The following is a 13,707-nucleotide window of genomic DNA, read 5'->3' as shown; positions in this document are numbered from 1 at the left end:
TATACATTTAGTAAAGGAAACATGATCACCTTATATACATGAAATTTATATGCTCCACTCTCGTTGACAGAAACATAAATCAATCATGCAAACGTGACGTTATCATGTTCTATACACCTCACCCTCTTAAGACACTAGCTCTGTTCTTTTGTTGGACGCAACGTCCGCGTCAACGTCACAAAAATATAAGAGGATAAAAACTGACAGGTCAGCAACATATTAAACCAATAGAGTTAGAGGATGTCAATAATCGACTCTAGCCGCAGGTCAACGTATGTTTAGAAGACGCTGATAAATTCAGCGATGATGAAATCACGGAAAAGTTGAGTTGCGACAGTCGCCGACAAAACTCTCTAACGACGCTGCACTAGATTTCTTTTTTTTTTTTTGATAATTTTTGATCGCAGTCGCGGAACCGCCGCGTCCAGCAAAAGAACAGGGCTAATAACTCTATATGTGCTAATTAATTAAATGCTGACAAAATTATAAAACGATATTGCCTATTGATAAATTTTCAAAAATATCTTGATAAGCTCCATTATATCTTTAATGTAATCATGTAACTAACTAATTTTCATAGTGACATAATTTCATAGTGTCCCGTCTTGATGGTGAAGGTGGTGCATCGTCATTGGTGGATAAAATTATTTTAATCCAATCTGTTAAGCACCACCTGAATGATCTGACATTAATAGATAAGAAAACAAAACTATAGTGCGCACTACTATTTTTGGATGAATATTTCATGTGGTGAAGGTAACACTGTTTAACTATAATGTCACAATTCACTAAGTTCTTCTATTTATAGTGTGCCAGAATCATCAGTTGTTGAATTATAAAAAAAAAAGCTAAGTAAGAACCATGAAGAAGACCAAAGCTTTATCCCTCTTATTGCTTGTGGTAATGGTCGTCACTACGACTATTAAACTGCCGGAGGAGCTGTTTGTTGCCGGAGCACAAAGAATCTTGATGGCGGAGAAGATAGCAGGAGAGGAAGTTGAGGCCGACGTTAATAACCACCACAGCATTCCAAGAGGGTCATGGGAGAGTAATGATACAATCCATGCCCCATAATTAATGTTTTATGAAATATGACATCATGTTATGCTCGTTTTTCTCTTAATTCAACTGTAATATAGTACTTGTTATGTTTGATCCCTTGTTACCATGCGAATCATATGTTGCGTATTAATGTAGAAATTTAACTAAATTAAGACTAGCGAAATCACAATAGACCTATCATTCAAATTGAAAATACACTGGTTTAAAAGCAGACAGAACATATAGTACACATAATCACATACCACTAAAAACCGATTTTGGGAAAAGCAAAATAAAATATTTGTTTTAAATTCTCAATTTTTTTGTAGAAAAATTACATACAAAACTCCAAATGTGTTAAAAAAAATTTATTGAAATCTTTACCAAATCTTACATCCCACAAAATCTCAGTGCCAGCTCTGACACACTAATCGCATTTTTTTTAAATATATTCATAGACTAGAGTTTTCCAAATTATTCAACTAGTCTTTGGTAAATCAGCAATAGAACTGTCATTGTAAGTGTTGAGAGAGTTAATGAAGACAATAACATGGCTTTGACGACGCCCAATACATATCGAAAGGGCTCTTTAATATTGTGATTGTCAATAGAGAGAGGTAACAAACAGGCATAATGGCCTAAGAGATTATTTTATGAATAGTAGTAATAATCATCATCTCTGATACACATTGACAAATGTGGAGATCAATTAGGTTTCCAATGGTTCAGTAAGGCTTAGGTGCAGTCGCCTTTGCAAGGAACGTCGGCGCAGCGGCAAACCGGTTTACCAGCAGCTTCCCAGCCATTGAAGCCACGTTCTAAGATCATTATGTTTTTTATTCCAGTTTCTTGTTTCTTCTCGTCGAGGTAATTCACCAGTCTTCTAGCACATGTTGGGCCACGAACCTGCAGAGAATTTGGTTTCAGAAGCTTAACAATCACACTTCATCTTCGGTGTTATTCCTAAAGAACGCAATGAAAGTTCCTACACGATGGCATACATTAAGCAACCATATAGCAAACCAGTTGCAAGACAATGTGATTCTTCTCTATGTTGAATCCATTTTTGACACATAAAGGGCCAATTCAAGACGAAAAACTATAACTAATTGAAATCTTCACCAAGAAGAGTCCATCTTCATCCACTTAATGCACAGATTAAAAAAAGTATTATTCAATCATTGGCGAGTGTTCCTTTTATGTAGCCTCAAACAAAGATATTGTGGGAAAAGTGAAAAGTGTGTAATAAGAGAGAGAGAGAGAGAGACAGGACCTGGCTCAGAGCACAATGGAAGACAAGTGTGTCTTTATCCTTGACATTTTGAACAAGATGAGAGATCCTGTCTTCAAACGAACCACTAGCATAGTGTAGCGAACCAGCTATATGTCCGTCATAGTTCCTCTCTTCATCCCTGGGAAACAAAAACAAAAGTCCCGATTTTTATAGCCATATTTATGTATTACAAATAAAAGTTGGATCATTTATTAACTTCTCAGACACCTAACCACAAAAGCTTTGGTCCAAGCTCATGAGATTCAAACAAAACTTCACCTTTACAGAACATTGATGAGATTTCTCTAGTTAAATACTAATCAAGCAGGGATCAAAAGTCCTAAAATTCATATCAGTAGTACATGGTAGAGCTAAACTTTAACCTAAAGAGCAATCAGATTGATTCGATCTAAAATTATTGCTGAATAGGATTTAGATTAGTGACTCAAAACGGTAGTGTAATTTGAAAGTCAAACCTGACATCGATGATGGCGATGTTGGGACGACGATGAAGAGGAAGGAGCTGAGTTGAGGTTATGTAAGAGATGCTTCTCGCCGCCATCTTCTTCTTTCTGCCGAAAAGAGAACAGATGCTTTTCATCACCGTCCTTTAGAACACCTTGGCTTCCTTCTTCTACGAACATCATCAAGTGTGCTTCGATTATTTTTGACGTTATATTAAACTATACACAGAGGTAATCAACAAGCGGGGATAGCTCAGTTGGGAGAGCGTCAGACTGAAGATCTGAAGGTCGCGTGTTCGATCTACGCTCACCGCAATAACTTTTTTTTTAATTTCTATCTGAGAAGAGAGCCTCTATGTCGTTCAGCGAGTTTTTTTTTTTTTAAAAATGAGACCCTCTATGTCCTTCAGCGGGTTCGGTCTGCTGTGTAAAAAAAAAAACCTTGACCGTAACTTTTCTTTATAACTATTCTTCGTATGAAAACGAAATTTATTAAGTCTAATAATTTTTTTTTATTTAAGCGGAAAAATATATTTTTCCAATAAATGTGTAAGAAATAAATATTTTAGAATGACGTTTTGGTATTGCTGTTTTTTTTACAGTGTCAGTTAAACTATGATTGTATTTGATAAAAGCTAATAAAACCGTTTAATTAAACTTTATATATGCTGGTGAACTGCTTAGATTTCTAACCATGTTCTAATAAAATGTTGCAGGGATAATTTTAATTTCTTTTTACAATTTTTTTTTTTTTTGCAAAGAAGAACATCTTGAATAAGCAAGCTTTTGTCTTTCTCTACCATAAAATTTTGTTTTTTATGTTCACATATGGAGATTTTTGGTGGGTTTAAGATAGATCGGGTGTGGCAATAAAGAATTGAAACTTTGGAATATAATAAAAAATATCCATAAAGTTTCAATTTTTTTAGTACAAGAAAGTCTCCTTTCTGTTATCTATCATCATCAATCATCTCCAGCAAATCTGATAACACTTCCGACGCGATTTTCGAGTCGTCGGGATAAAAGGTGAGCACTTTCAGCTTACCCATAAACTCCTGAACCTGATTCCAATTTCAAAGCATTGAAGTTTTTATGGTTTCCTAGAGTTCTGATCCTTGAGAGCATTTTTGAATTGTTGCCACAGGAGAGGAGAGAAAGAGAGATGGAGATCGACAAAGCGATCGGAGAAAGCGACGATAAGAGGTTGAAGACCAAGTACAACAACGCCATCTTCGTCATCAGAAGAGCTCTTTCTCTCTACTCGTCAGTTCCCTCTTTTCTCTTTTCTCTTCCATCTTCAGATTCATTTCTCTTACAAACTTTGACCGGAAAAATAGTTTAATTTATCAAAAAAAAAAAAAGGTTTAATTTTGCTAGTACTAGTATCTTGTCTGAAGAGAAACTCTTTACATCTTGTCTCTTTGACATTATAGGATCTTTTCATGAAGTAAAGTAAATAATTTATTTCACATTCGTTAGAGGATCAGTAGTCTAAAGGATTTGAATCAATAGCTTTTATATGCAAAGATTTGTATTGTACTAGAGACTGCAAGTTTGATTACACACCAAATCATGTTAATCATGATCAGGTCTAACTAAAATGTGTGAGTCGTGTTCATTTCATTGTATGTGTGTATTGCTATCTACTTTACTGATTCTTGATACTCTCTCGGCTTCTGCAGTATTGAAGAAGTCGCCTTCAGTTTCAATGGAGGAAAAGATTCCACTGTAAGTTCAAACTGCTTAATTTTTTCTAGCTTCCTTAGTAATAGTAGTGACTCTCTCTCTCATTATGTTTTTAGGTGTTACTGCACCTTCTTAGAGCCGGCTACTTTTTGCATAAGAAAGAGCTGAGCTCTTCTAACGGAGGTCTATCAAGTTTTCCAGTCCGGACCATATACTTCGAGAGCCCTTCTGCATTCACTGAGATCAATGCATTCACTTATGATGCAGCTCAAACGTAAGAAAATGTTTTGCTCCCAAATGATATTTTAATTTCTTCTTCTTGTTAGCTAATCTTCTCATTCTATAATTGACAGTTACGGTATCCAGCTTGATATCATTCGTCAAGATTTCAAATCCGGGCTGGAGGCACTGTTAAAAGCTAACCCTATCAGAGCTATTTTTCTTGGCGTACGAATTGGTGATCCTACTGCGGTTAGCTTCTCTTCAAACCTCTCAAGTATCAGTAGAACTTGTGATAAGTTTTGATCCTTGTGATTGATTGCTTCTCATTGATTTATTCCAGGTTGGTCAAGAGCAGTTCTCTCCTAGTTCCCCTGGATGGCCGCCCTTTATGAGGGTCAATCCTATTTTGGATTGGTCATATAGGTATCCTTCTTATTGCTTTCTCTCTTGGTTGCTCTTTCCACTAAATCTACAAATAAATATGGATTGGTGGTTTTATGAATCAGTGTGCTTGACGTCCAATAACAATTTTTTCAGATATATTTGTATAAAAATAAAGTTTATTGATGTATCAATTTGCACTCATGGGTCATTGTGACTGGTACAGCCAAAATATGACAGTCTATAACCCATAAAAAGGTTTTTGAAAAATTGGAAACTATAGCAATTATGTTTTTTTTAATGCTTCCTGTGCAGAGATGTTTGGGCGTTTCTCCTAACTTGCAAGGTCAAGTATTGCACTCTTTATGACCAGGGGTAAAAGTCCTTCCCACAGTCACTCACTGTAAAAGTATTTGTCTTTCGTAACAATTCATGTTATATTGTGTTACTATACAGATATACATCAATTGGGAGTATTCATGATACTGTTCCCAACGCGTTGTTGTCTGTTAACGACACCAGCAGCAAAGAGAAATTCAAACCTGCTTATTTGCTTTCTGATGGGAGGTTAGAGAGGGCAGGCAGAGTCAAGAAAAATGCTTCAGTTAAGAATGACGTAGGAAGTGATTCACATAAACACGAGGTGCTTTTGGCCTCAGTTATTGCTGTTGGCGATGAGATTCTGTAAGTCATTTGCTTCTTAAAAGGTTCCTGTGTATTCTACTAAGTGCAATGAAATTTCTTCCAACCCATTTTATATGTTACATAGCTCAGGTCCGGCACTGTTGAAGATCAGTTAGGACTGTCTCTGTGTAAAAAGCTGACTTCTGTTGGTTGGTCGGTGCAACAAACTTCTGTTCTTCGGAATGATGTGAGTTAGATTTACTCATTGTCTTTGTTGCATCAACCAGAGAAAGTAATTTGTTTCTTATCGATTCACTGTGTTTCTTTAATCAGGTAGATTCTGTATCCGAGGAAGTTGACCGCCAAAGATCTATCTGTGATATGGTAAGTCCGTTAAACAGATGATCATAGGTTTTGTCTTGGTAAGATATAACTGACAGTTTTTTTTTTTTTTTGTGATTGATGCTTTTTGGAGGTGTTTATATATGGAGGAGTTGGTCCTTTGCATTCAGATGTTACTCTGGCTGGTGTTGCTAAGGCATTTGGGGTTCGCCTGGTACGTTTCTCTTTCATTTTAACACAGGCTCATGGTTAAGATAGTTTGATAAATGCCATAACATCTCAATGCATCTGAGTGTCAGTAAGTGAACAAAAATCACCACTAGATTGTAATGTAAGAAGCTAATAAATTCGTTTATTCAGGCGCCTGATGAAGAGTTTGAGGAATACCTGAGGCATCTAATCAGCGAGCAGTGCACAGGTGACAGGAATGAAGTGAGTTTTGTCATGAGAATAACCTTTTTAATGAATTTATCTATCTTCAGACAAAATAGCTAAAAGTTTATAGCATATTGATATGGTCTCTCACCAAGTAGATTGCTTTTCTCTTTTCAGATGGCTCAGTTGCCGGAAGGAATTACTGAACTACTGCATCACGAAAAGCTCTCAGTGCCATTGGTAGGTGCTCTCACAACTCTTCAAAAAAAAAAAAAAATTGATACCCATTCAATCACTGATCACGGGTCATTTTCTGTAGATCAAGTGCCGCAATGTGATTGTTCTTGCCGCTACAAACACTGAGGAGCTCGAGAAAGAGTGGGAATGTCTGACCGAGCTAACTAAATTGGGTGGAAGTACATCACTCATGGAGTCAAAGCGCTTGATGACATCTTTGACAGATGTATGTTTTTCTTGCGCGTTTCTTGCAATGACACTGCTATTTCTTTGGTTTTCATGCATGAATCTGGGTTTAACTAAGAGAATAGTCACTTGCAGAAAGTTTTCTTAGTTTCTTTTTGTAGAATGAGTTTGGATTTGCTGTTTATTTTGTTTCCTGGAATGCAGGTTGAAGTTGCAGAACCTCTTTCTAAACTTGGTCTTGAGTTCCCAGACATATATCTTGGTATAATACATTTGACCTGTCTATAATATAGTTTAACATACAGAGCATCTAAAGTCTCTCTGTATTTAACCGCAATCTTTTTCACAGGGTGTTACCGGAAATCCAGACAAGGTCCTATCATCATTACCTTGAAGGGAAAGGTACACAATACAAGCTCTGCTTTCATTTATTTCCTTCAAGACTCATAAGTTTCCCTTGTATTATATGTTTCCACAGGATAATGCACGGATTGACTTAGCCGTACAGGGTCTATGCAAGAAATTCAAGGAGGGTGTATTCGTAGACATGAAATAGATACAGGGTGAGTTACTGGTAGAGCTTGAGAGGCAGCTTCAAGGGCCACCACTTGAATGGCTTCTATGTACTGGCCACAGACACTGAGAGGAAGCAACCGGAGAGAATAGGATACACTTATAAAGAAACCGCAGCAGTTGATGGTTATGTTGCATTCTAGAATGTTGATGGTTTTGTATTCATGAACGGCTTAAGAATGATGATGGTAATGTTGCATTCTAGAATGTTGATGGTTTTGTATTCATGAACGGCTTAAGAATGATGATGGTTATGTTGCATTCTAGAGACTTGATTCAAAGATTTGACCACAACTTTGTTTGAATTTACAAGGCACAACTATGTTATTATTTAATGAACTACCTGAAACTGTAACTTTGTCCATGGTATAGCCTTAAGACCTAAGAACAGAGCAAAACACCTTATACACTCCTTTCCCTCTGTTTAAGCTGGTATCTATCATCTGCGTTGGCTCTTGGTCGAATACAGCACTAAAACAGTAAAAGGAAGAACATCATCTGTCTCCAGAATTCTAAATTAACTTTCGAACTACGCTGTGTTTTAGTTCTCTGTCTTCACGCTTGACTTTATGATACCCGAGAGAGGCGGTGATGTCACCGGAGCATTACTGGCTGCGGAAGCGTTGATAGTCACAGGCGTTGGAATGATTTGTGGCTGAGCATGAAGTTGATGATGAGACTGGTCCGTATCCACTTGCTGAGGCAGCTTAGGATCGGTGCTGAGGCCTTCTTTATTTTCTTCCGGCACGAAACTGTGAGAAGCTTCATGGTTGTTATTGTGACCGTTGTTCAATGGCGGCTGGTCGCAAAATTTCATCGTCTTGAGGACAAAATTGTCGTCGTGGAGCTCGAACGGAGTACTGCTAATAGAGACAAGAGATGTCATGCAGTTTTATGGAGGGCATTTGGATGAAAAGAGAAGATCAAATCTAATGTTTTAGTTCATTTTACGTGTTGAAATCGAAATGCACGAGCTGCATATCTTCTGATATTTCCACTTCTACGGTCGCATTTGGACGAGTCTGATGCAAAACAACAGCAACCAGGCAATGACCGAACCAAGAGATGCTATTGGTCTGCTTTGGTGAAGCTTACCTGGACGAGGATAAATGGAAGAGTAACACCGCCATTAGGTGCATTTCCAGAGCTATATAAGTGTTCGTTCCTCCGTATCAGATTCTGAAGGCCTACATACTTTTCACACACACACATAAGAAGGAAGAGGAACAATGTAAGAATCTTTCATGATAAGATAGAGACAGAAGATCAAGCAGTGGTGTCCATTACTTGTTCTTCCAGTTCTTGGGAATATTCAGTTTTCTTTTCAATCCTGCTCCTAAGTGAGAGTCGTTCAGCCTGCGAAGATTATAAACTCAATATTCAGTAATTAAAAAATTCTAAACGAGCTTTGAAGCAAACAGAGAAAGTTGGGGGGGTTTGAAAACCTTCAATTCTTCAATGTCGCTCAAGCTAGAGCGAGGAAGACCTCTCCACAGAATCTCTTTCTGATACTTGGAGACTATATCCATAGCCATGAGGACGTTTAAAGCATCGTATACTCTCCTTCTTATGTTCTTCTCATCATACTGTTGCTGTTTAAAAGGAATGATGTAATTCTATCATAATTCATGTTATTAAACTATCAAAGAATCGCATATACCTGATCAGGGGATGTATCATCGTTATTTGGGAGTGCAAACTCAGCAACAAGCTCGTCCGCAACCTGAAAGTAGTTTACACCTGTCAGATACCGTATCACAGAGCTACATCTTGTAAACAGTTCCATGAAGATAACGTAACACACAAGCGAAAGGAACTTCTAGTAAAGCAGAAACATTGTTTTGAGAAAAAAAACTAGGGGGTAGTACCTCGTTGTAAGTAGTCCTTCCTTTGCTTTCCACCTTTTCACAAACTGAGAGGAAGCAAGTAGAAGAGTTAAATGAATAAACAAAAACAAAGAGGCTTTCATCTTTCAACCACAATTCAAAGCTATAAAAAACTTATTGAGACCTTTCAAGCTAAACTGACGAAGGCCTCTTCCGTTTTTATCAGGACCAGACGCACGTTGTCCCCTCCTCTTCTTCTTACCACTGCTAATACATTAACGATCAGTTTAAACTACACCACCAAAAGAGGCAGAATCGTTATACATTTGTGTGTACAAAGCTGAAGCAATTTTAAGTCTTTTACATATCAGGAAAGAAAAGATTCAACCTTTGTAATAGAATCATCCATACACACACACACAATGTAACTGGTGATAAGTTCGATGAAACCCTAAATCGAAGAAGAGAGGTGGAAAGTAGAGCAATTTGACATACCCAGAAGCTAATTGAGAAGCAGGATCGTCGCTAGCAGGTGTAGTAGCTACGGTGGTGGTTTGCTCGGAAGGCGAGCCCATGCTGCCGCTAGAGGACACCGATTGAGCTGAAACCGTCGTACTAGGAGGGTTCTTTACGGGAGAATCTTCATGAGGGTTGTGAATAGAATTGGAAGGAGGAGTTGTCATTAGACTTGATTTTTGAGGAATGCCCAGACGATTACTCACTTTCAATTCGATTTTCGCGCGGTTGCAATCGGAGAAAAGTGATGATTTTTGGATTTTGACGGAGGAGGAATCGATCTGAGAAGACGAGATGATAAAAGCCACAAAGTCAAAAACATCCAAGTGTCACAAAAACGAAAAGTAAAAGCCCAAGCCCAATGGGCCGAGGATAGCTCCGTCATTTTACATCAAGTCAGGTAAAACGCCGTCATTTAATACGTCATCGTTCGTCCGCATCGAAAAGTGCCCATTTTAATGACGAGTCCAGCTAGACGGCATGAAAACAAACAAATCTCTTGTCTCGCCTACTAATCTGACCTTTTATGTATGTATGTATGTGCTTACATACATTACACATCATCATCATAATAATAAAGTTTTATATCATCATCGACACATTAACTGCACACCGTCTATTAGGGGTGGGCGTTCGGGTACCCGTTCGGGTTCGGATCGGGTATTTCGGATTTTCGGGTATTTCGGTATAGAGGTGTAGAACCCGTTCGGGTATTTCTGTACTTCGGATCGGGTTCGGGTATTTTTAGTTCGGATTCGGTTATTTCGGATCGGGTTCGGATATTTAGATTTTGAAAAAAAAAATTAAAATTTTCATTTCTCAAGTTTCTTGTATTTAAAATATAATTTTCAATTAAATAATTTTTTATTTTTAGTAGATTGAATGGTTAATAGATTTGGATATAATATTTTAAAACTAAAAAGGCATTAATTTAGTTTTTTTAAAAAAAATTTGGATATAACTTTTTGTTAATTTTTGAAATAAAAAATTTGACATGCATTTTAAATGAGTAGCAAATCATTTTTTTCCGTAATTGTATTTATATCACATGAACTTAAAGTATGTGTAGTATCAATATAAATATTTTATATAAAATGAGAGATATAAACTAGAAATATAAGGTTAATTATACATATGTTCGGTTATTTTCGGATATTCATTCGGGTTCGGATATTATCCGTTCGGGTTCGGGTATCCAATCTCTCCTTATTCAATACCCGTTCGGGTATTTTGCTACTTCGGTTCGGATTTCGGTTAGGGTTTTTCGGATCGGGTTCGGGTGCCACTTCGGATATCGGGTAAAGTGCCCACCCCTACCGTCTATATATATTCTTCCTCCTCCTCTTTCTCCTTTCTCTTCAAAACAAAAATATTCTCTCGGATTTATAATTCCAGAGTATATTCAAAGGGAAATAAATCAAAACACTGTGATTCTTCTATCTAGTATACGATGGGTGAGGTCAGTCAGAAGAAGGAAGAAACGGCGACGAAGCCTGAAGGAGAGAAGAAGCCAGTCAACGTCACAGTCATGAAGCTTGATATGCATTGCGAAGGTTGTGGCAAGAAAATCAAACGACTCTTGAAACATTACAAAGGTAATTACAATCATTAAAATTTCTAACACTCCACGAATAGCCTCAAGTTAGAAATCCTAACGCGAGTTCTTTGATTCTTTGTTATGTAACTCAGGCGTTGAAGACTTGAAGATTGATTATAAAGACAACAAAATGACGGTGGTCGGGAACGTAGATGCAGAGGCAGTTCGGGATAAAGTCGCCGAGAGAATTAAGAGAAAGGTCGAAATCGTGTCTCCCAAGAAAGAGGCTCCTCCTCCTCCTCCTTCAGGCGGTGAAAAGAAGGTGTCGGATGAGAAACCCGCCCAGAAGAAGCCCGCCGATGAGAAACCCGCCGGAGACAAAAAAGAAGAGAAGAAGAAAGAAGAAGGAGCGAAGACAGCTCCTCCTCCTGCTCCACCAAAAGAGGTAATAGCACTATCTTTAAAAAAAAAAAATTAAAGAAGAAAACATATATAAAAGTCAGATAGGGAAAGTATATAATAAATTGAAGTTTCATACGTCAGTCCTTTTGCATGTGGTCTGTAACGTGTATGCACTTCAAAACTTTACCGTATATTTATATTTACACTCGTTCTTATCCAATTATTTCATTGGATGAATAGCTTTTCTAATAATATTTTTTAATAACTAAATTATTTCGCTAATCAGAATTTTAAAAACTAACCAAATATTGATCGTAATTTTATTTTGATGTGATGCAGAGTACGGTGGTTCTAAAGACTAAATTACATTGCGAAGGTTGTGAACACAAAATCAAAAGAATAGTCAACAAGATTAAGGGTGAGTTTATACGATCCTAATCAAATCCATTTTTGAAGCGTTCTTATTAGTCTCAAATATATTAATTGATAAGCAACAAAAGATTAAATATAACTACTTCTCTATTTATTATTTTAGTCGAAAAAATCAAAGGGTTAGCTAGGAACTGGTTAGCCTAATCTAATCTATGAGCTTAATTATTGTATTAGTTATAAATTAGTTTATTAATGTTTGAATGTTTATTTTACAGGGGTTAATTCAGTTGCCATCGATAGCGCCAAAGACTTGGTGATACTGAAGGGGATCATTGACGTTAAACAACTCACTCCTTATCTCAACGAGAAGCTTAAACGCAACGTCGAAGTTGTTCCACCGAAAAAAGAGGAAGGAGCCACCGTGGCAGCAGCGGCGGCGGCTTCAGCTTCAGCTGGTAGCGAGAAGAAGGATAAAGATGCTGGTGAAAAGAAAGAGAGCAAAGATGTCGGAGAAAAGAAGGATGGTGGTGAAAAGAAAGAGAACAAAGATGTGGGGGAAAAGAAAGACGGTGGTGGTGACAAGAAGAAAGAAGTTTCCCCAGCCGGAGGCGGAGACGGTGGTGCTACGGTGGATGTGAAGAAATCGGAGTATGGCGGTTATGGCTATCCACCTCAGCCCATGTATTACTACCCACCAGGACAAATGTACGGTCAACACTACATGATGCAAGGTCAATCATCTCAATCGTATGTACAAGAGCCGTATACTAACCAAGGATATGTACACGAATCGTATACGAATCGAGGATACGGCCAAGGGTATGGCCAAGAAGCACCACCACAACCGTATATGAACCACCAAGGATATGCAGATCCTTATGCTCATATGCGTGCTCCTCAGATGTTCAGTGATGAAAATCCAGAAGGATGTTCTGTTATGTGAGTAAAATGGGAGGAGAATAAATTGTAAATAACTAAGAAAGGTAGATATGGTAAAATTATATCTTAACCGGTGAAACTGGCCGGGGTATAACCGGTTTTTGAGAGAAATGGGTTGGATGTTGGTTTACTCTACCGACTATACATATAAATATAGTTTCCTTCTACTATAAGATTGAATCCTCTGTTTAATAACTTAGTTTGTGCTAATGTATGTAATGTTCAAGTGATCATAATGAAAGTATATGTTTGCTACTTCAAACTTTTTCTTTAAGATAAAGCATCTTTCACAGTTATGATGAGAGTGAACGGTCCACCACGTTCCACATAAATAAAGAGGAAATGTTCATGAAAGTCTATTGTGAAAGATCATTACAACTATTACCGTCTCCAAGAGGACCAAGAGTCGCTGTAAATCGTTATATTTATATATATATATATTGATACAATGATATTATCAACTCGTATAAATTCGTAAGATGGAAGTCCAATATTTAGATAACACAACCGACAACACATTAAAAGACTCGTCGGAGGCGGTTACCGCATTTTAAATCATTCATCACAAGGAGGGAAGACACTACATACTGGCTGGTCTTTATTTCGATTAGGTTGATTTATAACGCAATGTTTATACATACTATATTAGACAAAATTGTTAGTAAAATACTGTATTTTATTTCGGTTGATAAGATCTTAAGCCTTTGGAAT

General features: G+C 37.4%; 4 protein-coding genes and 1 non-coding gene across 9 annotated transcripts; 3 read left to right on the top strand and 2 right to left on the bottom strand.

The window, feature by feature from the left end:
• Positions 1-1,578: 1,578 nt before the first annotated feature.
• LOC106428708 (dual specificity phosphatase Cdc25) lies at positions 1,579-2,975 on the bottom strand. Its single transcript, XM_013869459.3, has 3 exons — positions 2,791-2,975; positions 2,315-2,453; positions 1,579-1,947 (listed from the first exon to the last, which is right to left on the bottom strand). The coding sequence occupies exons 1-3, from the start codon at positions 2,913-2,915 to the stop codon at positions 1,777-1,779; spliced, it is 435 nt and encodes a 144-aa protein (XP_013724913.1). The 5' UTR covers positions 2,916-2,975; the 3' UTR covers positions 1,579-1,776.
• Positions 2,976-3,020: 45 nt separating this feature from the next.
• Positions 3,021-3,093, top strand: TRNAF-GAA. The gene has a single exon. It is a non-coding gene; the product is annotated as a tRNA-Phe (tRNA).
• A 478-nt stretch (positions 3,094-3,571) lies between these two features.
• LOC106428629 (FAD synthase) lies at positions 3,572-7,746 on the top strand. 2 transcript variants are annotated; one of them, XM_048768106.1, is made up of 18 exons: positions 3,572-3,804; positions 3,923-4,041; positions 4,461-4,506; positions 4,581-4,738; positions 4,818-4,935; positions 5,027-5,109; positions 5,383-5,442; positions 5,524-5,751; positions 5,842-5,938; positions 6,025-6,075; positions 6,167-6,247; positions 6,394-6,465; positions 6,586-6,648; positions 6,728-6,871; positions 7,036-7,093; positions 7,181-7,233; positions 7,310-7,530; positions 7,593-7,746. In XM_048768106.1, the coding sequence occupies exons 2-17, from the start codon at positions 3,941-3,943 to the stop codon at positions 7,385-7,387; spliced, it is 1,491 nt and encodes a 496-aa protein (XP_048624063.1). In that variant the 5' UTR covers positions 3,572-3,804; positions 3,923-3,940; the 3' UTR covers positions 7,388-7,530; positions 7,593-7,746. The 2 variants fall into 2 exon arrangements, with proteins under 2 accessions (XP_048624063.1, XP_048624066.1); XM_048768109.1 differs by having other exon boundaries at positions 3,585-3,804; positions 3,913-4,041.
• Positions 7,656-10,059, bottom strand: LOC106428639 (transcription factor-like protein DPB). 4 transcript variants are annotated; one of them, XM_013869392.3, is made up of 9 exons: positions 9,726-10,059; positions 9,415-9,497; positions 9,273-9,316; positions 9,065-9,127; positions 8,850-8,990; positions 8,692-8,760; positions 8,500-8,598; positions 8,356-8,426; positions 7,656-8,264 (listed from the first exon to the last, which is right to left on the bottom strand). In XM_013869392.3, exons 1-9 carry the CDS (start codon positions 9,911-9,913, stop codon positions 7,946-7,948), a joined length of 1,077 nt encoding a protein of 358 aa, XP_013724846.2. In that variant the 5' UTR covers positions 9,914-10,059; the 3' UTR covers positions 7,656-7,945. The 4 variants fall into 4 exon arrangements, with proteins under 4 accessions (XP_013724846.2, XP_013724854.2, XP_013724835.2 ...); XM_013869400.3 differs by having other exon boundaries at positions 9,415-9,494; positions 9,726-10,056; XM_013869381.3 differs by having other exon boundaries at positions 8,850-8,996; positions 9,726-10,055.
• Positions 10,060-11,069: 1,010 nt separating this feature from the next.
• Positions 11,070-13,251, top strand: LOC106428717 (heavy metal-associated isoprenylated plant protein 6-like). Its single transcript, XM_048768100.1, has 4 exons — positions 11,070-11,341; positions 11,436-11,728; positions 12,025-12,103; positions 12,333-13,251. Exons 1-4 carry the CDS (start codon positions 11,197-11,199, stop codon positions 12,998-13,000), a joined length of 1,185 nt encoding a protein of 394 aa, XP_048624057.1. The 5' UTR covers positions 11,070-11,196; the 3' UTR covers positions 13,001-13,251.
• Positions 13,252-13,707: the final 456 nt, after the last annotated feature.

This window comes from Brassica napus, chromosome A3, assembly GCF_020379485.1.
Source record: "Brassica napus cultivar Da-Ae chromosome A3, Da-Ae, whole genome shotgun sequence".
Taxonomy (NCBI): Eukaryota; Viridiplantae; Streptophyta; class Magnoliopsida; order Brassicales; family Brassicaceae; genus Brassica; species Brassica napus.
Note: the sequence above shows the minus strand (reverse complement) of the source record. Positions and strands in the feature narration are given on the sequence as shown.